At 62.8% G+C, this 19,480-nt stretch overlaps 4 protein-coding genes across 16 annotated transcripts; 2 read left to right on the top strand and 2 right to left on the bottom strand.

Moving 5' to 3' along the window:
* The first annotated feature begins 1,979 nt into the window (after window positions 1–1,979).
* Window positions 1,980–3,698, top strand: ANTKMT (adenine nucleotide translocase lysine methyltransferase). Of its 2 annotated transcripts, XM_045874604.3 has the most exons (5): window positions 2,003–2,546; window positions 2,721–2,825; window positions 2,929–3,069; window positions 3,262–3,312; window positions 3,443–3,698. In XM_045874604.3, exons 1-5 carry the CDS (start codon window positions 2,385–2,387, stop codon window positions 3,662–3,664), a joined length of 681 nt encoding a protein of 226 aa, XP_045730560.2. In that variant the 5' UTR covers window positions 2,003–2,384; the 3' UTR covers window positions 3,665–3,698. The 2 variants fall into 2 exon arrangements, with proteins under 2 accessions (XP_045730561.2, XP_045730560.2); XM_045874605.3 differs by lacking the exon at window positions 3,262–3,312 and having other exon boundaries at window positions 1,980–2,546.
* Window positions 3,699–7,557, bottom strand: CCDC78 (coiled-coil domain containing 78). Its single transcript, XM_064592261.1, has 14 exons — window positions 7,435–7,557; window positions 7,137–7,223; window positions 6,970–7,056; window positions 6,578–6,730; window positions 6,428–6,484; window positions 6,260–6,327; window positions 6,058–6,136; window positions 5,829–5,954; window positions 5,452–5,638; window positions 5,213–5,355; window positions 4,996–5,075; window positions 4,182–4,248; window positions 4,005–4,105; window positions 3,699–3,927 (listed from the first exon to the last, which is right to left on the bottom strand). Exons 1-14 carry the CDS (start codon window positions 7,492–7,494, stop codon window positions 3,816–3,818), a joined length of 1,407 nt encoding a protein of 468 aa, XP_064448331.1. The 5' UTR covers window positions 7,495–7,557; the 3' UTR covers window positions 3,699–3,815.
* On the top strand, window positions 7,513–14,726 carry HAGHL (hydroxyacylglutathione hydrolase like). 11 transcript variants are annotated; one of them, XR_010411774.1, is made up of 9 exons: window positions 7,513–7,897; window positions 8,604–8,807; window positions 9,159–9,223; window positions 9,313–9,430; window positions 9,507–9,615; window positions 9,693–9,796; window positions 10,032–10,133; window positions 10,393–10,554; window positions 10,811–10,880. XR_010411774.1 is itself a non-coding variant. In XM_045874603.3 (9 exons), exons 1-9 carry the CDS (start codon window positions 7,820–7,822, stop codon window positions 10,977–10,979), a joined length of 1,026 nt encoding a protein of 341 aa, XP_045730559.2. In that variant the 5' UTR covers window positions 7,513–7,819; the 3' UTR covers window positions 10,980–11,239. The 11 variants fall into 11 exon arrangements, 10 of the variants coding, with proteins under 10 accessions (XP_045730559.2, XP_064448323.1, XP_064448327.1 ...); XM_045874603.3 differs by having other exon boundaries at window positions 10,035–10,133; window positions 10,475–10,554; window positions 10,811–11,239; XM_045874601.3 differs by lacking the exon at window positions 7,513–7,897 and adding an exon at window positions 7,914–8,229 and having other exon boundaries at window positions 10,475–10,554; window positions 10,811–11,239.
* On the bottom strand, window positions 11,272–19,015 carry CIAO3 (cytosolic iron-sulfur assembly component 3). 2 transcript variants are annotated; one of them, XM_045874600.3, is made up of 11 exons: window positions 18,857–19,015; window positions 17,611–17,706; window positions 16,042–16,185; window positions 15,628–15,760; window positions 15,031–15,165; window positions 14,631–14,749; window positions 14,301–14,430; window positions 13,624–13,696; window positions 13,020–13,157; window positions 12,407–12,564; window positions 11,272–12,206 (listed from the first exon to the last, which is right to left on the bottom strand). In XM_045874600.3, the coding sequence occupies exons 1-11, from the start codon at window positions 18,929–18,931 to the stop codon at window positions 11,968–11,970; spliced, it is 1,440 nt and encodes a 479-aa protein (XP_045730556.1). In that variant the 5' UTR covers window positions 18,932–19,015; the 3' UTR covers window positions 11,272–11,967. The 2 variants fall into 2 exon arrangements, with proteins under 2 accessions (XP_045730556.1, XP_064448322.1); XM_064592252.1 differs by lacking the exon at window positions 12,407–12,564 and having other exon boundaries at window positions 11,320–12,206.
* Between the last annotated feature and the right edge of the window lie 465 nt (window positions 19,016–19,480).

Genomic DNA, 19,480 nt, shown 5'->3' on the forward strand with positions numbered 1-19,480 from the left:
CAGGGCCCCTTCCTCCAGATTCGGCTGACAATTATGGGTAGGGGAGGTAGGCTCCTGTGGGTTTCTGCCCACCTGCCCCTGCTGAAGTTCACTGCTGCTCCCTTCTTCCCGAACTCCCAAACATGGGGTGCTCCGTGCTCCGTGCTCAGGCAGTAGACCTCTCCTTCTTACCGTTAATATTCTCTCACTGGAGAGCTGGACCAGCCTTGCGGCTTTAAAAACCATCAAGATACTGATGACCCTACATTTTGATCTCCAGCCTGGACCTCTTCACTGGTCTGCAGATGGCTGTCTCCCCGTCTGCCCCTTTCCCCTCACCAAAGAGTAGCTTAGCAAAGAGCAGAGGAGATGAGTGTACACTTCTGATCCTCCTCCTATCAGGAGGTTTTTGCACTGTCCAGACGGGCCCCAAGGATGGCTTCCTCTCGAGGGCTAAGCAGCATCCTCACCCTTGGTGTCTGTCCTGACTTGGTGTCTGTCCTGTCAACTCTCCACAGCCTTTCACTGGAAGGAGATGCCTGGCCACACTAGGGGTCACTGTGGACTGCCTCTTGGACCACCTGTCTAAAAAAACGTGGGGCAGCTGCTCTGGGGTGGGCTCTTGGTTGGACAGTGGTCTCTACGCACCTGCCCCAGGAAGTGCCTGAGCCTCCTGTGCACACACCCTCCCTGGAGAAATTGCTGACTTTGCAACCAGTTCTCAGTTCATAAAGTGCACAAAGGGCAGTTGTGGGTATGGCTAACAGGGCCGAAGGAGCCCCCAGGGTGCTCCAAGACATGCCTCAAAGTCCTGGGCCAGGGGCTTCATGCCTGCCCTGGGGGAAGGGGCCAAGGGGAAACGGTGCGGGTGAGCATGTATGTGGGGGCCATGGGCTACGGAAACTGGCCTGTGGGGCACCTCCGGGCATGTGCACTTGCACGGGTACACACCCAGCTGCCCAGTGTCCAAAGGCTGAGGAGCAGAGTGCAGAATGTGAACATGAGCGTTGTGGGGTGTACATTGAGGAATCGGGTTGGGTGCCTTCATTCAGTCAACACGTTTTTATTGAGTGTCTCTCAGGTGCTGCTCTAGGCCGCGGCAATAATTCAAGGAACAGAAGACACAAGAGCAGGGTGCCATGTAAGCACGCCCAGCCTAGAGCCCAGTACACAACCTTTCTTTCTGGGGAGGGCCCTGTGACAGTCCCAAAGGAGACAGAATACTATGAGCCAGGTGGGGCCACCCCCCCTCCCCAGTGGTCTTGGGAGCAGGGCACTGGGGTTCCCTGCCTCCCGGGGACACCTGTCTTTCAGGACTGGTGGCTGCTGGGGCCAAGTACAGGCAGGCACGTGGGGCCGTCTGTACTTGGGGGTGGGGGCAGCGGTCTTGGGCATGTTTATATTGTCTGACTCCGAGGTTCTTGACCAGGGCAGCGGATGGGTCCAAGTCCCTACCATCCATGAGACACCTGGCCTCAGGTGGGATGAGGAGGAGGTCCTGGCTCAAGGCTCTGTCTCCCCAGCTGGCTTCTCCCACCGCCAGGCTTTGCCAAGTCACCTCTCGAATCTCATATGTTCGGACATTTTTTGGAGAAGGAAGGTGGTCTCCCCCTCTCGGGGCTCTTTCTCGCACTCCCGTGGCTGAGCCAGCCCTCAGCCCTCCTACCACACTCACGGAGTGTCCGCTCAATCTCCCGGTCAACCCTGCCTCTCAGCGGAGCGCCCAACTTCCTCAGGTCCCGGTGCAGCCTCCAGTCCCTGCGCACTCGGACTGACTGCCTTCAGCTGTGGGAGGGAGCCGGAAGGTGTCCTCCCTGCACCTGCCCCTGGCTGGGCTGGCCTTCGGGGTGTCCTGTGGGCGGACACGCGCCTCCCCGGGACGGCCTCCCCACCCCCGAAAAGAAGCCTCCTTCCCCCCGGGCTCCAGGCACGCCAATCCGGCCGCTCGCGCAGGGCCCGCGGGAACCCCCGGGAGGGCTCCCCTTCCCTTGAGCCGCAGCACCCCGTTTCCCTGGAGCGTCTAGCCCTCTCTGAGGTCGGCGGTTCTGTTGCGTCTCCCCGCGCGGGGACGTGTGGTCCACGGGTCCCCGTGCCAGGGGGGGCGCGGACTGGGCCGAGAGGGCTGGCGAGCGCAGGCTTCGAGCGGGACCCGGCGGGGCCAAGTTCCGCGGCCCGGAACGCGCGGGAAGGGCCCCGGGCCCGGGGGGAACGCCAGGGGAGGGCCGCTTCCGGCGCCCAGCCGAGGCCTCCGCCCCGCCACTTCCGGCGTCTCCGTTAGGAGCCGGGTGGGCACGGGGTGGGGGGCTAGGGTGCCGTCCAGCTCCCGTCCGACGCGTGAGGGTCTCGGACCCGAGCCCGGGAGGGACGTTGGGGCGGGGCGACCCTGAGCCGCGCGGCCCGCAGCCATGGAGCAGGACGAACCGGGCGAGGCGCTGACGGAGCTGCGCGAGCGGCGGCTGGGCGCGCTGGAGCTGCTGCAGGCGGCGGTGGGCTCAGGCCTGGCCGCCTACGCCGTGTGGGCGCTGCTACTGCAGCCCGGCTTCCGCCGTGTGCCGCTGCGGCTACAGGTGCGGGGCCCGGGGCTGCCCCTCGGGGCCAGCGGGGCGTGGGGGCCGGCTGCAGGTGGGGCAGGGCGCCTGCGCCCAGACAGGAGGCTCCGGAGGCCGGCTCCGCGCCCTCCCTCCCCGCCCCGCCGTGTGACTCAGGCTTGGGGACCCAGCCTCGCCTGCCTCCTTGCCCAGGTGCCCTATGTCGGTGCGAGTGAGCGGCAGGTGGACCACGTGTTGTCGCTGCTGCGAGGTCGGCCGGGAAAGATGGTGGACCTGGGCTCTGGCGATGGCAGGATCGTAAGGAGTGTGTGTGTGTGTGTGTGTGGCGGGGGGGGGGGGGGGGGGGGTGTTCTCGCCAGCGCACCTCCTTCTGGTCCCCCACAGCCTCCTGTGCCCACAGGTGCTGGCCGCCCACAGGTGCGGTCTCCGCCCAGCTGTGGGCTACGAGCTGAACCCGTGGCTAGTGGGGCTGGCTCGGCTGCATGCCTGGAGGGCGGGCTGTGCCGGCAGCGTCTGCTACCGCCGTGAGGACCTCTGGAAGGTAACCCAGGGAGTCCGGGAGCCCCTCAGACCCTGCACCTGACCTCCACACTTCCAGTGCTGGTTGGCCACGGTGCTGACAACCCCAGCTTCCCCTGCCACCTGCGTGGGCTGGGGCCAGGACTTGGAAGCCACAGTGCCCACATGCCCACCAGACCTCCTTGGCCGGGGCTCTACTCCCCTCCTCTTGCAGGTGAACCTGAGGGACTCCCACAACTTGTCAGTGTTCCTGGCCCCTAGCGTGGTAGGTCTGGGGTCTGCTAGCTACGGGGGAGGTCCAGGCCATCCTCCGTGTGTGTGCTGGGCCTGGAGGAGGATGGGCAGGGCAGCCGTGTTCCATTGTGCGTACTCTACCCTTCTGCTCTCTCCCACAGCTCCCACTGCTGGAAGACAAGCTGCAGGCAGAGCTGCCCCAAGGGGCCCGAGTGGTGTCGGGGCGCTACCCCCTCCCCACGTGGCAGCCTGTGGCTGTGATGGGTGAGGGTGTGGACCGCGTCTGGGCCTATGATGTCCGTAGTGGTGGGTTGGCTGGTCAGGCCTCCCCAGGACCCAGTTCTGCATCAGTGCCTGGGGCCCCCAATTCTCAGGGCGGCTGACCATTTGGACACAATAAAGACTCGGTGGACTCTGTCCTGACTCTTGTTGGGTGGAGGGCTGGGTGGAATGACCCCCGCCCCCCCCAAGAGGATGCTGTGAGGAGGGCTCCATGCTGGCTGTGAAGAGTTCTGCTCTGAGTGTGACAGCTGGCTAGCGGCTTCGGGTCTTTGGGTGCTGGGGCTTGATGGGAGCTGTGGCCCCTACTTTCCACGCGTTCTCTGTACCCATGAGCTTCCTCAGCCTCAGGATCTCCTGTCTGTACCTGCTTGGAGGGGTCAGGATTAGTCACCTGCCTGGCTGTGCACAAGCCCGGCTCTGTTACCTGGGACTGAGGCCCACCTGCCGAGGTGCTGGCTCACATACTCCTGTAGCTCAGAAAGTTGCTCCTCAGCCATCGTGGCCCGTACTAGCAGCTGCGCCCGCTCGCGTTCCAGCTCCGCCTGCCATGGGGAGGGCATAAGCTATGAGGCTGGACAAAGTGTGAGAAAGGGCCCCCAGCCAGGCCTTGCCTATTACCTGGGTGCCGCGGGAGAAGTCTTGGAGCTTCTGGTGGATCTGGGCCCAGGATGCAGCTTCCTGGCCCCTGTGAGGAGAGAGGGAGGGGCAGGTATGAGGGCCAGCATTACGCCAGGTGTTGGTCAATCACCTTGCTCAAGCTGGGGCACTTAGATGCCTGACTTGCCTGCTGGGAGCAAGGTCAGGACAGCATGGGCCCACCTGGCCACTCTGGGCCCTGCTTGGGCCTTTGAGCCATCAGTAGGTACATGGGGGCAGGGCAGCCCAGGTCCAGAGGGCCTACTGGCCGCTCACGGAGGGCTAAGCCACGAGGCCAGACAGTGACCCCGGTGCTGTACAAATGTTGATGGGGGGCCTCCCCCCATTCTAGGAGTTTATTTCTCAAAACTCTGGGAGTTGAGCTGATACCAGCCCCTGCCCATTGCACAGTTTGGAACATGGAGGTCCAGAGGCAAGGGCTGCGAAAGCCACCAGGCAGCCTGCTTCTGTCCTGTCCCGGGGCCAGGGCCTCTGCTGGCCATCCACCACACCTCTTCATCCTTAGGTCCCCTGGGTCTCACTGAAATGTGCCTTTCTCAGGGGATCTCCCTGACCCTCCCATTCAAGGTTAGCCCCTCTCCTGTCAGGGCCCCACTTAACCCAGGTACTTGGCTTTCTGTGATTATTGATGTCTCTCATACAGACCGAAACCCAAGGGCACAGATGGGCCACCTTGTTCACCACCGCAACCAAAGCCCCACCCAGGGCTTAGAGTTGGGGGAATAAATGAATGATCTCCCTGCAGGTCCCCCACCACCCACCCCAGGGTACTCACTGTGGCTCTGACGTGCCCCCCTGGGAGGCTTCACTGGGCCCCTTCTGTAGGAACAAGAGCAGCAGCATGAGCCTGGTGGGCTGTGGGAGGGATTCTCTGTTGGCTGAATGAGGCAGGCTCCTCAGGGATGGCGTCTTTGCTGAGCCTGGGATGGGCCTGGGGTGTGTTCTGGGGTGCTGTGCTCCAAGGCCCGTGTAGGGCAGCAGGGAGAGCTCACCTGGGCCTGGAGCTTCCGGAGCTTTGTCTCCAGCCTGGCCTGGGCTGCTCCCGGGTGGCCAAGTTCGGAGACCAGGTGCAGAGACAGTGGCTCCAGGTGTGAGGTGGCTGCATCAAAAGTAGCTTTGGGGGTCCCGGCTGCCCCAGTGGAGTCGGCCAGCACCTGCCGCACACTAAGCCACGTGCCAAGTCACATAGGGCCACCCCAGCCCAGGTGCCCGTCTCAGGGAGGGGCCCACCTGCAGGCGGCCAGCAGCTCCTCGTGTCTACGGCTCATATCTGCCAGGCGTTTGCGGTAGGCACGAGCAGCCCGGGCCAACTGCTGCTCACGGCGGCGGTGCGCTGCCCGCACGTCCTCCAGAGTGGTCTCTAGGAATGTGCGGAGGGCTGCCGCGGCCGGCTCCCGGCCCGCGCCGTTTGCATACTCCTGGAGGGGGTGGGGCGGGGCTGGGGCCAGGGCCGAGGGGGCGGGGCTTGCCGGGCGCACACTGCTTCCCACAATCCCCTCTGCGGAGCGGAGGGGGCCGAGCTGCAGGCGGGCCCACCCAGGCTGGGCTTGGACTCCCCAGGACGCGAGGCCTCCCTCTCACCACAGGGCCACCCCACCCGGTGCTCACGGCCACGGCTCGGGCACAGCGCTGCAGCTGGACGGCATACTCTTCGTTCAGTTTCTTGAGCTGCAACTGCAGCTGGGCGTTCTCTGCCTCAGACTGGCGCAACTGGCCTTGGCAGGCAGACAACACCTGGGGGTGGAGGCAGTCTTGAACCGACACACCACAGGGTGGACCTTTGCAGACTGTAGGACACCACCTACTAGATCTCAAAGTGGGTAAGGCTGGGCCTCACCATGGCTTGTGCAGCTAGTCGCTGCCCAGCTGTCCTGGCCTCCTGTTGGGCTCCCTGCAGTCGCCGGCCCAGGTCTGCCCTGCGGACAAGCATGTGAAGCTCCGCTGGGCCCAGGGTGGGGACTCCCTCTGCTCTTGGGAAAAGCCACTCTGAGCCTGGTGCGGTCTGGATCCCCTCCATCCCAAGTGAGGCAGCCACTCACACATGTGTCTCCAGTGCCTGCTTCTGGGCCTTATGCTGCTCCAGCACCCGCTTCCATTCTCCCTGCAGCTGCGGGATACACAAGCTCTGGGTTCCTGGCACTGCCCAACACCACCCTGGGCTGGGAGAAATCTGGACAGATCCCCAGGCTAGGTGGCTGCACACTCACGCTGTTCCCCAGCTTCTGCTGTTCATCCCTAGGGACCAGGAAGTCCTCAGGCTGTGCCTGTATAAGAGAGTCGGTCCCAACCTCACTGTGCCTCTGCTGCACCCCTGTTGGGCTCCCACCCAGCCAGGCCCTCCATGCCCTCATGGTGACCTGAGGTCTGTGGTGGACGGAGTGTCCCTGCTCCCAGGCCTTGTGCTGGAGCCCCTGGGCCAGCTCCTGGTGGTGCCCCAGGCCAGCCTCTGGGGGGGCTGCACAATCACCATGCAGTTCCAGCTCCAGCACCCGGCTCTCCAGCCGTAGGACCTGCAGGGTGACCAGGGTGAGCAGGTGCACCTGCCTGCCAGGCCACCCAGGGTAGGTCAACATCATCTGGGTACATACAGGGACACACAGCACACACAGGAGACGTGGGGGCTCACAGACACTGCATGAGTGTGTACAATCACATGGGTGTACCTGGACCCCTCACAGCACTGGTCCTAGGTATGCACCCTCCCCCCATGTGCTCGGGCTGGCACATGTGGGCACATACCAGCACCCACCTCACTCTTCAGCTCGAAGAGTTCAGCCTCATGCTGCTCCCGCAGGTGATGCGTTGTGATCTGCAGGTCGACCAACTCCTTGGAGATCTGTGGGTGGCCAGAGTAAGAGGTGGTGCCTGTGGGACCCTCCTTCTTGCTAGCTAGCACTCTAGGGCCCCCACACCCACCTGCAGTTGGTGCTCCTCACTCAGCTCTAGATCTGAGGGAAGCTCTGTCTTGAGGCTGGTTGTCCAGTCCTCTGCTTGTGGCAGAACCTGGAGAGGCATCACCCCCCCCCCCCCCCAGTTGGGTCTCAGGCTTGGGCAGTGGACTCCACTCCCAAGGAGCCACCAGCCATGCACTCCCCCCTCCCCAATACCCCCTCCACACACACACTGCCTGAGCTAGGGCAGTTTCTCCTGGCCTCTGAGGGTATAGGCTGGACCCCCGACCCCATGGCAGAAGAAGTGTCCTGGAGGGACTCACGTTCTCACTGGCCCCAGGTCGCGGCACTGGCCTGGGGCCTGTGGCTGCTGCATGCTCCATAGACAGAAGGGACTCTGGCCTCCCCGGGTGCAGTGCCGCCTTACCTACTGGCCTGTTGCTGCAACACTGTGGCTTGTGTTGCCAAGGCGTCTGTTGGTCCCCTGCTGATCCCCGGAGCTCTGGGGGCCCCGCCCACGAGGGCATTCGAGGGGAGGGGGGACTCCCTCAGCTCTTTCCGTATATGGCTTCCCCATCCTTTCTGGTTTCCGGCGCCGCAGCATTTATCCTGGGCACTGATGGAACCAGGAGTTCATGAGAAGGCCCAGCACAGAATGGAGCGACCGCGGCTGTCACTGCTGTCCTCGCGCAGGGTGCCTGCCCTGCCATGGGGGTTCACAGAGTAGGCGCCTTCTGCGTGCCTACTGTTTCTGGTTGGGCGCTGGGATGGGCAGGTGAACGAACTGTAAGTTTCCCCCGCCCCCAGGCCGAGGGAAGGGGGCGCAGACGTTCCAGTCAAGGGGCTGGGGGACTCAGGACTGGCTCAGCCCCGGCGCCAGGAGGGCTTCGCGGAGGCGGCGCCGGAGGGCCGGGAGCTGCGGGTCCGGACGTGCGTGCGGCCCCCATCGGGAACGCGCGCGCCCCAGCCCGCGCACGCTTGCTCCCTGCGCCGGGGCACGGGCCGTTGGCGGCAGCCGGGCCGAGCGCCGTGCTCCGTTCAGGCCCCGTGGCCAGCGTCTGAGGCCCGTGTCTGTCCGGCCGTCTTTTGGACGGTCCGCGCTGGCGTAGCCCCTGCGGGTAAGGAAACGGTTCGGGGCCGGTGTCTCGCCGCGGCGGCAGGGGGACCTAGGGGGCGGGGCGGGCCTGGGGAGGGGCGTGGCCTAGGTGCGAGGCACAGAGTGGCACAGGGGGGCGTGGTTCAAGGGGGAAGGCGGGGCCCGCGGCGCGGGACGGGCGGGGCCCGGGCGGTTGCGTCGTCGCGAGGGGCGGGGCCTGCGCGGCGGGCGGCGACGGCGTCGCTGTCGCCGGGGACTGGCGTCCGCGCTGGCCGTCCGGGCTTGAGCCTGGGGCGTGGGCTTCCGCACCGCTCCTCCGGGACGTCCGTGGAGCAGCGAGCGGGCTCCCTTTCTGGCCCTCAGTGTGTGTGTGGAGCTGACCCCTCCCTCGCACAGCCCTGCCTTGGCCTGGAGAGGGAAGCCCCCGCCCTGAGGAAGGGGTTCGAAAGCCTGGGGGCCTCTCGAGAAGACGCGGGGTGCCTGAGCTCTGCAACCATGAAGGTCAAGGTCATCCCTGTGCTCGAGGATAACTACATGTACCTGGTCATCGAGGAGCGCACGCGGGAGGCTGTGGCCGTGGACGTGGCCGTGCCCAAGAGGGTGAGGGCAACCTGTGGGCGGCGGGGAGCGCCGCTGGGGTCCCCCGACAACCGTGGTTAGAGCAGGCCCTTCCCCTGTTCTCTCATCTCTGGATACTTGGCGATTACGGTTCCCCGATTATCTTGGGTCTGCCCTGAAGTTAGGACCACCTCTGACCTCCGTTTTCCCCTCCTTGGTGCCTGTTGTCGTACGCCCTGGGAGCTCACTTATTGTCTGCGGGGTCTCCCTTACCCCTACGCCCCCTGGCCCGCCTGGGACTCTGTGTACATCACACCTGGCGCCCTAGCCGGGGGCGGGGGGTGGGGGCGGCCACCTGGCCCTACCAAATCTCCCTAACTCCGTCCCTTTCAGCTGCTGGAGATCGTGGGCCGGGAGGGGGTATCACTGACCACCGTGCTGACCACCCACCACCACTGGTGAGCGCGGTCGGGGCGGGCCGAGGCGCGAGGGCATCGCCCCTGCCCCTCCCCGAGCCCGGCGTGATCCTGCTCCCGCCCGTCCGCAGGGACCACGCGCGGGGAAACGCGGAGCTGGCGCGGCTGCGGCCAGGGCTGGCGGTGCTGGGCGCGGACGAGCGCATTAGCGCGCTGACCCGCAGGCTGGTGCATGGCGAGGAGCTGCGGGTGAGCGCGCGCCCGGGAGGGCGGGGAATCGCCTTGGGCCCTCCCGCCTCACCAGCCGCCCGCCCCTCTGCCGCAGTTTGGGGCCATCCACGTGCGCTGTCTCCTGACGCCGGGCCACACCTCCGGCCACATGAGCTACTTCCTGTGGGAAGAGGAGTGTCCGGATCCGCCCGCGGTGTTCTCGGGTACTGGCTGCCCCGCCCCGCCAGCCCCGCCTCCCTCTGACCCTGCCCCACCTTCTCTGACCTGCTGTCCTCCCCAGGGGATGCGCTGTCGGTGGCTGGCTGTGGCTTGCGCCTGGAGAGCACAGCTGAGCAGATGTATGAGAGCCTGAAGGAGACCTTGGGCAGCCTGCCCCCGGAGACGGTGAGCGGCCATCCCTTCCCCTCCTGCAGGGCCCAGCCGCCCTGCACAACCTGCAGGCTCTGTCCGTGACTTGTGCCACAGGGGTGCAGAATGAACACTCCTCAGCCGAGGAGCCAAGGCAGACCAGGCACGGGGTGCTGGGGTCCAGGGAGGGGTCAAGCCAGCCCGGGTGAGCGCCTCCTCCATCTCTGCCTGTGGCAGCACTGTGCACCCCCTGAGTGCCTCCTTTCTCCAGAAGGTGTTCTGTGGCCATGAGCACACACTGGGCAACCTTGAGTTTGCACAGAAAGTGGAGCCCGGCAATGACCACGTGAGAGCCAAGCTGTCATGGGCTAAGGTGCGGCCACCCCTCCCTCTCTCCTAGAGGTTTGGAGGGTGGATGAAGGTTGGGGCAGAGGAGGGGCACTGCAGGGGGAGTCAGACTTGACCAGATCTGGCTTAGCCCGGACTGTACCACTGACTGAGGCTCCTGCTGGGGAGGGGAGGAGTGGTTGGCTTTGGATAGGGGCCTGGGCAGCTGGTAGGACTGGCCCAGGGGTGGCTGCCCTCAAGGGCCGGATGGGGCAAGGCAGCCCTTCTTCTGCTCCCGCCCCCAGGAAGGGGTGAGTAGAAGGAGCGAAGCCAAGTTGCCTGGGGCTCTCAAGACAAGGCTGTGACAAGGGCCTGTGGTCATTCCAGAAGAGGGACGAGGATGACATGCCCACAGTGCCATCCACCCTGAGCGAGGAGCTCCTCTACAACCCCTTCCTAAGGGTGGCGTGAGTACTGGTCGGCGTCCCAGGCCTTATGGGGGCCCCGTGCCCACCCCAGGGGCTGTGCCCCAGAGCAGGATGCCTCGCGGCTGGCCTGCTGTCCTTTGGTCCTCCTTGGTGTCATTTGGGCACTGCAGGAGGTGCCAGGGGACTGGTTATTGGGCTGACTGGCACCAGGGAGCGGCTGCTTTTTAAGGGTCCTCTGCTAACACCCCCTGGCAGTTCCCCAACAGACTCCCCACGGCGTCCCCTTTCCCCACAGAGAAGAGCCTGTGCGCAAGTTCACGGGGAAGGCAGCCCCAGCTGAGGTCCTGGAGGCACTCTGCAAGGAGCGGGCGAGCTTCCAGCGGGCGGCTGAGCCGGTGCAGCCGCAGGCTCGGGCTCTCCTGGCACTGCAGTGGGGGCTCCTGGGCACACCTCGACAGAAATGAGCCCCAAGTAGACCCGCTGTGGGGGCAGGCAGCACATCTCTCCTTCAAACCTCGGCCGACTGAGCCCATAGGAGGATTGCCTCTGGAACCTTCCATGGCCCTGCCCAGCTGGCTGTCCAGCCTTGGAGGGGGGGCACCCTGGCACTGGACATGTGAGGCCCCTCTCTGGGGTGCATGTGAGCCCCAAGGCCTGGGCGTTTCGGAAGCAGCGTGCTGGAGTGCACAGGGCTTCCGAACTTTGAATAAAGCTGTGAAAGGTTCTTGACGCTGGTCAATGCTCTTGGACTCGGAGCCGTTTTCAGAGAGATCCCTTTATTAGATTGGGAGCTCTGTGACAACAGGCCTGGCAGGCTTACCCCGATCTGCCTCTCCCCCACCCCCGTAACCCAGCTGTGGAGATGGACTTAGTGCCTCATCTCACAGGGTCTCTCTAACAGAGCCTGCTTCTCGCCTGGAACTCTGCCCAGAAATGCGCATTGTCAGGTCCAAGGCCACAGCGTCCTCAACGCCCAGTTCCAGGTGGGGCAGGTACGCCATCCCCAGCATGGGGCTCAGTGGCCTGGGTGCCCCTCTCTGGCCAGCGTTCTCTGCTGTCCAGGGCAGGTGGGTTGCCCCCAGCCTGGCAGACCCAGCTTCAGGGGTGACTCCAGGAATGGGGATGAGGAGTCCCACTTTCGCTCTGCCTTAAGCTGCCCACGGGACTGGGCCTCACCTGGGTCTCCAGGCAGGAGCAGCGAGGACACTGCTCGCAGACCTGGGCCCATGGGGAGGTTCTGGGACCTTGTGGGACCTCCGGCCCCCTGCCCTCGGGAGTCTGGGTGAGGGCAGGCTGGAGGTCACCTTGCCTGACTGTGGGTCCTGAGTCCCATTTCTGTGTGGGTTAGCGCAGTCAGTGGTTTGGGGGCGATCCCTGGGGTCTCAGGACATGAGCTTCGTGGGAGTCCCAGTATGGGCTGTGCTGGGCCCAGCAGCCCTGCGAGGAGGCCTCCTACCACCTGATGCTGAGGCCGGAGCTGGCCTTCTCCACCGCATGGTAGCTCGTGTGCAGCAGGTGGCCAGCCCGCTCTGAGCCCTCGCCCTGCAGCCAGCACCTGTATAGTTCCTGGACGCCAGGCACCTCCTCCGGCGCCTCGGTCCTGACCATGCCATACAGCATCTCCACGTGCTGGAGAAGTGCCTTGCTGGGCGTGCCGAGGTCCTTGAGCTGGCCTCCGCCGTTCAGACAGCCTGTGAGCAGGGCAGGCAAGAGCATGGTCATGACGGGGATGCCTGCGCAGGGGATATGACACAGGACCCCCCACACTGGCTCTCCTGACCTCCTGACCACCCAGGTCAGGCGAGGACAGGGCTCCACTTCCAGCCCCCCTGCCCGGGTGGGACCCTGCCTACAGCCCTGGTGCTAGAAAGGGCCCCCGTGCCACAGCTACCTGCGGGGCAGGCCATGACCTCCACGTAATGGTACGGGCAGCGCCCTCGCTTGAGCTTCTGCACCAGGTTCTGGATGTTGCGGAAACCGTAGGCTGCGGCAAAGCGCAGCAGGACGCGGCCCTCCTTCTCCAGGGTCACCTCTTGGAAGTCCTTGTTCCTGAGGGGGGCACAGGCTGGGCTCCCTCCTGCTTCCCACCCCTGCAGGCACATGGGCCACCCTGACCTGCTCCTCCACGGGGGGATGGTGATGGAAGGGGAGAGCAAAAAGCTCACTTCCGCTCAGTGTCCTGATCTTTAGAATGGGAACTGCCTCCCTCCCAAGGATGGCCTCGTCAGACTGCCCCCGGCCCCCTGTCTGTGGAAGAGGGCATTATGTGGGGACGGACCCTGCCACCATGGCCTCTGGGGGCTCTCGACCACTATGATGGGGAGGCAGAGCCCTGGAGAGCTCCGGCCAGAGACGAGGGCTCAGCTCCTACCTGGTGCCCTGCGTCTTCGCCAAACCCAGCCCGCTGTCCTCCAAGCCCACCTCAGCGAGGGGACCCAGGGCCAAGACTGCCCGAGCTGGGCTGCCCTGTCCCCTGTCCCCAAGCTCCAGCCCTTCTCACTGACCTCAGGGGTCTATAGGTGACCTCATCCACGTGGATTCCAAAGAGCTCCCGGGCTGCATGCTGGAACACGTGCTCCAGGTAGCCCCCAGAACCCCCGCCCCGATGGCTGGTGGGCTCTTGGGCAGACGCGCTGCTGCACCTGGGGAGCAGAGCACGGCCTCAGGGGGCAGCAGGGCTGCTGTCCACAGAGATTTTGGGTAACTTCTGTCTCATGTTTGAGGGAGTTGCTTTTCTAAATGGAAAAGGAGCCCAAAACCTGGGGGCTTTGTCTGTGTGTCAGGAGGTAGCTCAGGTGGGAGAAAGATTGTCCCTCTGTTGAGTAACCTGTTTTGGGGAATGCAGACCTGTGTCAAGTTGGGGTCAGCTCTGATGACCATCAGTTAGCTGTCCACTGGCCATCTCATGAACTTGATCACCTCTGTGGACACCGAGACAGACCACAGGGCAAACATGGGACCAACTAGAAGGAAGCCATGGTGGGGAAGAGAAAGGGAGGGAACGCTGCCTACTCCCACGTGCTCACTTCTGCTTGTTGAGACACCTGCAGCCCCCAAACCCACAGCAGGAGACCCTGACGCCAGGCTCCACCATACTAGGTGACTCACAGACTGTCCAGGGGGGCTGGCTCCAGTTGCGAGAGGGAGACCCCTTCTTCCTCGAGCAACTTGAAGACTTCCCCTACAAGAAGACCCCAGCACAGACGCTCTTCAGTTGAGATCTCGATAAAAACAACATCGAGGAAACCCACATCATATGCGTCCCTGGCAGATGGACACCTAAACGTCCACCTCCTGGCTTGTGGGTGGAGGATGAACCCAGGCACAGAGGCAAGGAAGGCCCACTTCTAAAGCCCCTCAGAAGAGCCAGCCTGCTCCCCAGACCCGCAGCCCACCCTCAGAGCAACATGGCGGGGGGTGGGCACGCCCATCCCTAGGGTGCGCCTGCAGCGGGGTGGTCACAGCTCCCCACAAGGTGGACAGGGGCACGTGTTCACGCAGGGAGGCCTTCCCCCCCATTGTTTGGGGTCCTGAGCGTTTACTTTTCTGGATTTTAAGCACTTGGGAGACACTGTGAGGCTGCTCAACTCAGAAATGGGGTGACCCACGTGAGAGCGGCTGACAAGAATCTCCACCCACCTCCCCATGCAGACTGTTTTAGAGCAAACGCCCAGGTAGTGCCGGGGGGTGCCTCATGCACAGGGGATGGCAGCTCCAGCCAGAGCCGATGGGCAGGACCCAGGCAACGCCATTCATGCCCTAGGCTCAGGACGGCGGGACCCAACCTGTGGTGACAACGCAATCCACGTCACGAGTCTGGTGCTCCTGGCTGAAGAAGTCTGGTCTGGAAGCTTCCAGCTTTTTGTCATAGCAGGGCATCACTGTCACATGGTAGATCCTGTCGGGGGTCAAATGCTGCCAAGAGATGTGGAAATGTGGAGTCGCTACCTGACCCAACAGTAAAGGGGCCCACTGGGTAAGGTGGGGGTGGCAGAGGCGGCCAATGGCCAGGATGTAACCGAGATTCTTTGTATGGGTCTGTGGACACTGTAACTCTTGGCTTATCTTTCAGGATAATGACAGTGAATTGTTCACAGCTGGAACATTCCCGTTACCTGCTGCTGGGCGAAGAAGTCCTTGACCAGGGAGCCCATGACCTGCTGTGGGGACCGGGCAGTGCTGAGGTAAGGGATGAGGAAGCTCCCGTGCGTCTTCTCAGCATAGCAAATCCAGCCTGAGGCCGACACGGAACAAACAGAGCATCTCACCAGCTAGGCAGTGAGTGCCAGGACGTTCTAGGACGGACCAACTCGTACAAGGAGTTACGGTCCCGTTACAGAACGTCCCTGCCCTGCTGCCACTGTCTTGTGCTGCCAGCATCTGTGAGATCACGGTCTTAGGGAACTAAGTGACTCTCAGGGTGCCTCCTTCTGCCAAGGAGGCCATCCTGCCAGAAGCCTGCGCTGCCCCCCTCCCCAGCATTCCCGTTCCCCGCATCCAGCAGTGTGGACACACCTGGGCAGGCGGACGTGAACATAGGCAAGGCCTGCGTGGAGTTGGCCTGTCCTCGGAACCGCTGCACAAATTCTCGCTGGTTCTCAAGGAGACTGAAGTTCCTCGAGAAGGCGGTATCGAACACATAGTGCACCCCTGGAAAGCAAGCACCCACCTCACCCACATGAAGGGTGGCTGAATGGTGAGGCACAGCTGACCATGCCCCAGGGAGCTGATCCCACCATGACTTGTCCAGGACCAGGCCATGCCCCTGGTAGCATGAAGCCCACAACCTCCCAGCCCAGCTCGTGGCTCACAGAGGTCGACCAAAGTCGATCTGAGCAGGAACCTGCCAGGAACCTGGGAAATGGGCCTCGATGGTGATCATTTAAAAACGACACGAGGAGCAGGCGAGTTCCAGACCAGGAAAGCAGAGGATTCAGAAGGCTCTCTCTTAAAAGGCACAGCTCTCCTGTGTCAACCCAAAACTTCGGGCTGAGGTCAACTCGGAGGGTTCTGGTGTGTTTGAGTTCAGTGACTCAGAGGCCTGAGGTGCCCCCTCGCGAGACCCCCCCCCACATGCTGAGCTACAGTGCTCACACGACGTTTGGTGCCTACCGAGTTTCTTAAAGAATGCAGTCAGCTTTTTGGCAGTGTCTGTAGGGGTCAGCTGAAATCTTGCGGCCAGTGACGCTCTGGATTGGGGTGAGACAGAAACCACAACCAGCCTCTGCTGACCGGGGGCCGCCGTCTGCAAGGCAAGGGACATGTGCTCACTCGGAGTGTTTCACACTGATCCCCAGTGGTCCAGTGCTGGTGAGCGCATGCCCTACCGCCAGGGCATGTCGTTTCTATGTACGTGTAGGGCCCAACGCTTCAATGTTCAAGTATGACAAGTACTTCACTGACATCCCACTGACGCCCCTTTAAAAATGTGGGAGTGACCTGGAGATCAGCGGCCCTTGACAGCAAGAGCAAAGTATACTGGGGCCGATGTCAGGTTAAAAGTCTCCAAGACCGCCCACCACTTACCTTATTGGCATCTAGAACTTTCCGTAGCTCCTCGTGGCTTTGCTGAGTGATGAGCACAGTCTCCGCTGAGGTGACACAGCCACTGCATGCCAGGCAGTCATCCAGCGAGATCTTGGCCTTCTCCAGCTTCTGAGTCCCTCCATCCTGGAAGCACAGGCACTCAGTATTCAACAGGGTCCTCTGCACAAGGACATGAGCTCTTGAGATAATGGAACCTACAAGAAACTTTTATTCTCTGGCTTGCAACACCGACAAGCAACATGGTAGTTGGCTGGCTTTGAATGCCACCGCCTTTCTAAAAATTAAATATTTGTCACAGAAATTCGTACATTCTATACATATTCTAGCTCCATCAAATTCTAACTTTGGCACAAGCTCACTTGGCACATCAGAATTGTATTAATGAGGCCTGTAGCCTGTCAGGGGTGGAATGTGGGCGTGAAATCTGCAGAAGAGCAGGTGACTTGCCAGAGGTTCCTAGTCTGCACTCGTGGGGCTGTGAAGATAGGAAAATGTCAAAGGCCAGGCTCCAACGGGAGGATGAGAAAGGCAAGGCTGAGATGAAGGGGCAGAGGGCAGAGTGTGGTGGCACTCTGCCCAGCGAGCACCAGCCCCAGACGGGGACAGACACACAGGCAGCAAAAGCCAGAGGGCCAAACAGTTGCAGAACTTTGTGTTGGGACGTGGGTCTCCAGGCTGATATTCTGCAACTGTCTCTAGATGCAAGCGATCCCAGCTGAGCCCCTTTACTCCCTCTGTAAACTCAGGAAGGGTCGAGCCAGGGCAAGCTGCAGAGCCCAGAATGTGACCAGAGGGCTGAGGAAATGGGGACTCCCTTCCAGCCCAGCTCATCAGGGTGGCGCTTCACACCAAAGCCACAATTTGAGCTCAGTGCATATTTTTTTAGTTAGATGGGCCTAAAGGCCCAGGCTTTGGTTTTGTGTCAAGAGACCAATAAGTTTCCCAACTTCTCTCCAAATCAACCATGGCTGCTTGGGACGGCAGGGCCCACTGGTGCCCCCACCTCACCTTCCCTTGTGGGACGCCCCCCCAACCCTGAGGTGGCGTTTCCCTGTGCTGTGCTGGGCTTGGGCAGGAGCTGTGGTGTGCTGCGGGGTCATGCTCCTGGCCTGAGCAAACGGCTGGCTCTCTCCCTGGGAATGCTTGAACCCCCGGTCCAGCCCTACCATGTGCCACCCTGAGGCTCCTCCCCTGCTTGGGAGGAGTTCCTGGACCAGGTATGCCCATGTCTGTGGTCATGGGACGGCACAGACGTTCTTGAGGGTCCAAATAGCAGACAGTCCTTAGACTAGGATCTTGTTATTGCGTAATTATTCAAAAAGCAGATGTTCACCAAAAACAAGCTGTCTGAACTGGAAAATCCCACACAATTAGAACTCACGGAGAGAGAGGGCCTCTGTGCCCCTCCACCCCTACCCCAGTCCCATCCTTGCCCTCCTGGCCTTGGTGACAGTGAATCTGACCACTGTGAAAGGTCTCACGAACACCGTACTCATGACTGGAAAGAGCAGCAAAAACATGTTTTTGGTCATCTGGGTTGGAACTTACCTGACTGACCTGGAAGTAACTCCCATCATCTTCGATGTGGATCTTGGCCACGCCACTTCCTGGCCTCTTATCCACCTTCATGGGCTTGATGCAGTCCTATACCAGGAAGAGACCCTAAATGGTGGCCTGAGTGCACGGAGGTTCCCCAAGAAGAGGGGCAACCTGATGGTCATGCCACCACGCCCAACTCCTCTCCTCCGGCCACAGAAGCAGTCTCAGCAGGATGGCTGCTGACCCTGCGTGCACACGGGGCACACATTCTAACACCCCGCCGGCACCAACGGTTACTCTGCAGCTCATAGTCAGATGAAGGCCGGTGTTACGGGGCCGCAGGCTAACCCCCTGCACGCCTGCTGGCTCTGACCTTTATTCTTGTTCTCAGCACATGGACTGGTCACTAAAAGGACACCCAGGAACCACCATTTCTGCACCTCTGCAGGAACGCTTTGCTTGGAGGTCACCGCCCTGCCCAGTGCCCAGTGCAAGTTCATTTTTCTTCCCAACTCCCCGAGTTCTTGCGGTCTCACTGTCACTACAAGAACCTCTTTGGCCGTTGCCTTCCCAGGGATGATTCGGCCCAGAAAGCCCTGTCCACGGTGCTGTGACCAGCCCCACCCTTCCCCTCCTCCCAGTACTCCTCAGCTATGGCCCTCCCAGCCCTGGTCCTGCGCAGCTGGTGCGCTTGATAGGCAGGTACACCAGATAAGGACGACACCCACTTTCAAGTGTGGCCGTCCTGCCTCCCTTAGGGGCAAGCTCTGTCAACGATGACCACACACCCTGACGTGTACTGGGCAGTCAAAGCAGGTGACTCCAGGGGACCAACTCCCCTGCCCTCCAGACCGGTGGGATGGTCCCAGCTGTCTACCAGAGGAAGCGGACAGGGTCGTCCCCTGGCCCCGAGCTCGCTGCTGCCCAGCGGGGTGACTCTGGCGGCCCTGCCCCGGCTTCCGGGGACCCACAGTGACAGGGCACTCGGCACGCCCCTCACCCGCTCGCCCCGACCCCACACCCGCGGACTTGGCCTCGCTTCGCTCCTCGATGCCTTGCGGAGCAGTAACCCGGCTCGGGGCATCGCCATCCCTGGCCTCGGTTTCCCATCGGCAGGAAGCTGGCCAGAACGCCGGAGGCCCGGGGGGCGCGGGCGGGGGTCCCTGGGTTCCGATCCCGTTTCTCAGGGGAAGAAACTGAGGGGGCAGGGGGGCCCCGCCCCAGACACGGCCGCTGTCCAGGCGGGCCGGCCCACCTGAGACGGCCCGATGAAGTCATCCAGGTCCGTCAGCTGCAGCGCCCCGCTGAAGGGCGACGCCATGGCTGCCATACTGCCGCTGGGCTCGGGGCGCGGAAGTCGCCAAACGGCGCGAAACGGCAGGCTCTTTCCGCCACGCTGCCGGAAAGTGCCCCGCGCAGCGCATGCGCATCTGCCCCTCGCCCCCCGGGACCTGGGGGGCGCGTGCCCCCTGCTGGCGCGCCCTGCCCCGCGGAAGAGCCTGTGGCCTTCCCCGCCTCCTGGGATCGGGAGGAGGGGCCAAGTAGACCGGAGTAACGTCTTGCTCCCCCAGGGCTCACCTGCCCGCCAGGTGTGCGGACCTGCAGTCCTTGACCTGGGAGCTAGCAGAGGCAGCAGCCTTCCTTTACTTGGTCCCACAGGCGCTCAAGACCCCAGAAGGGCGCCTGGCACTCATGGGCACCCAATCTGTGTTGCAGAGTGAGGACAATGAGAGTGATAGGGACAGGCAGCGGCTCCTTACTCTGCAGAGGCTCGGCATGGAGCCTTGGGGTTCCGAGAGGGCGCTGGAGGCGCTTCTGTCCCGGCCTCCGACGCCCTCTCCTGTTACTTTGGAGACCAGCTCGAGAACACCATTTCCCT

This window comes from Mirounga angustirostris, unplaced genomic scaffold (genome assembly GCF_029215605.1).
Source record: "Mirounga angustirostris isolate CCGP_5_RB_7025 unplaced genomic scaffold, mMirAng1.0.hap1 SCAF_5, whole genome shotgun sequence".
NCBI lineage: Eukaryota > Metazoa > Chordata > Mammalia > Carnivora > Phocidae > Mirounga > Mirounga angustirostris.

Excerpts from the sequence above, each read along its gene's own strand:
- ANTKMT (XM_045874604.3), top strand. The coding sequence starts at position 2,385 with ATGGAGCAGGACGAACCGGGCGAGGCGCTGACGGAGCTGCGCGAGCGG. Across the intron at positions 2,547-2,720 it reads GTGTGCCGCTGCGGCTACAG|GTGCCCTATGTCGGTGCGAG; the intron begins GTGCGGGGCCCG and ends CTCCTTGCCCAG. Across the intron at positions 2,826-2,928 it reads GCTCTGGCGATGGCAGGATC|GTGCTGGCCGCCCACAGGTG; the intron begins GTAAGGAGTGTG and ends CTGTGCCCACAG.
- CCDC78 (XM_064592261.1), bottom strand. The coding sequence starts at position 7,494 with ATGGAGCATGCAGCAGCCACAGGCCCCAGGCCAGTGCCGCGACCTGGG. Across the intron at positions 5,076-5,212 it reads TCCGGAAGCTCCAGGCCCAG|CCCACCAGGCTCATGCTGCT; the intron begins GTGAGCTCTCCC and ends TCCCTCCCACAG. Across the intron at positions 4,106-4,181 it reads ACTTCTCCCGCGGCACCCAG|GCGGAGCTGGAACGCGAGCG; the intron begins GTAATAGGCAAG and ends TCCCCATGGCAG.
- HAGHL (XM_045874603.3), top strand. The coding sequence starts at position 7,820 with ATGGGGGTTCACAGAGTAGGCGCCTTCTGCGTGCCTACTGTTTCTGGT. Across the intron at positions 9,431-9,506 it reads TGCATGGCGAGGAGCTGCGG|TTTGGGGCCATCCACGTGCG; the intron begins GTGAGCGCGCGC and ends CCTCTGCCGCAG. Across the intron at positions 10,134-10,474 it reads CCAAGCTGTCATGGGCTAAG|AAGAGGGACGAGGATGACAT; the intron begins GTGCGGCCACCC and ends TGGTCATTCCAG.
- CIAO3 (XM_045874600.3), bottom strand. The coding sequence starts at position 18,931 with ATGGCAGCCATGGCGTCGCCCTTCAGCGGGGCGCTGCAGCTGACGGAC. Across the intron at positions 14,750-15,030 it reads GTTCACGTCCGCCTGCCCAG|GCTGGATTTGCTATGCTGAG; the intron begins GTGTGTCCACAC and ends TGTCGGCCTCAG. Across the intron at positions 12,207-12,406 it reads GGTCATGGCCTGCCCCGCAG|GCTGTCTGAACGGCGGAGGC; the intron begins GTAGCTGTGGCA and ends CCCTGCTCACAG.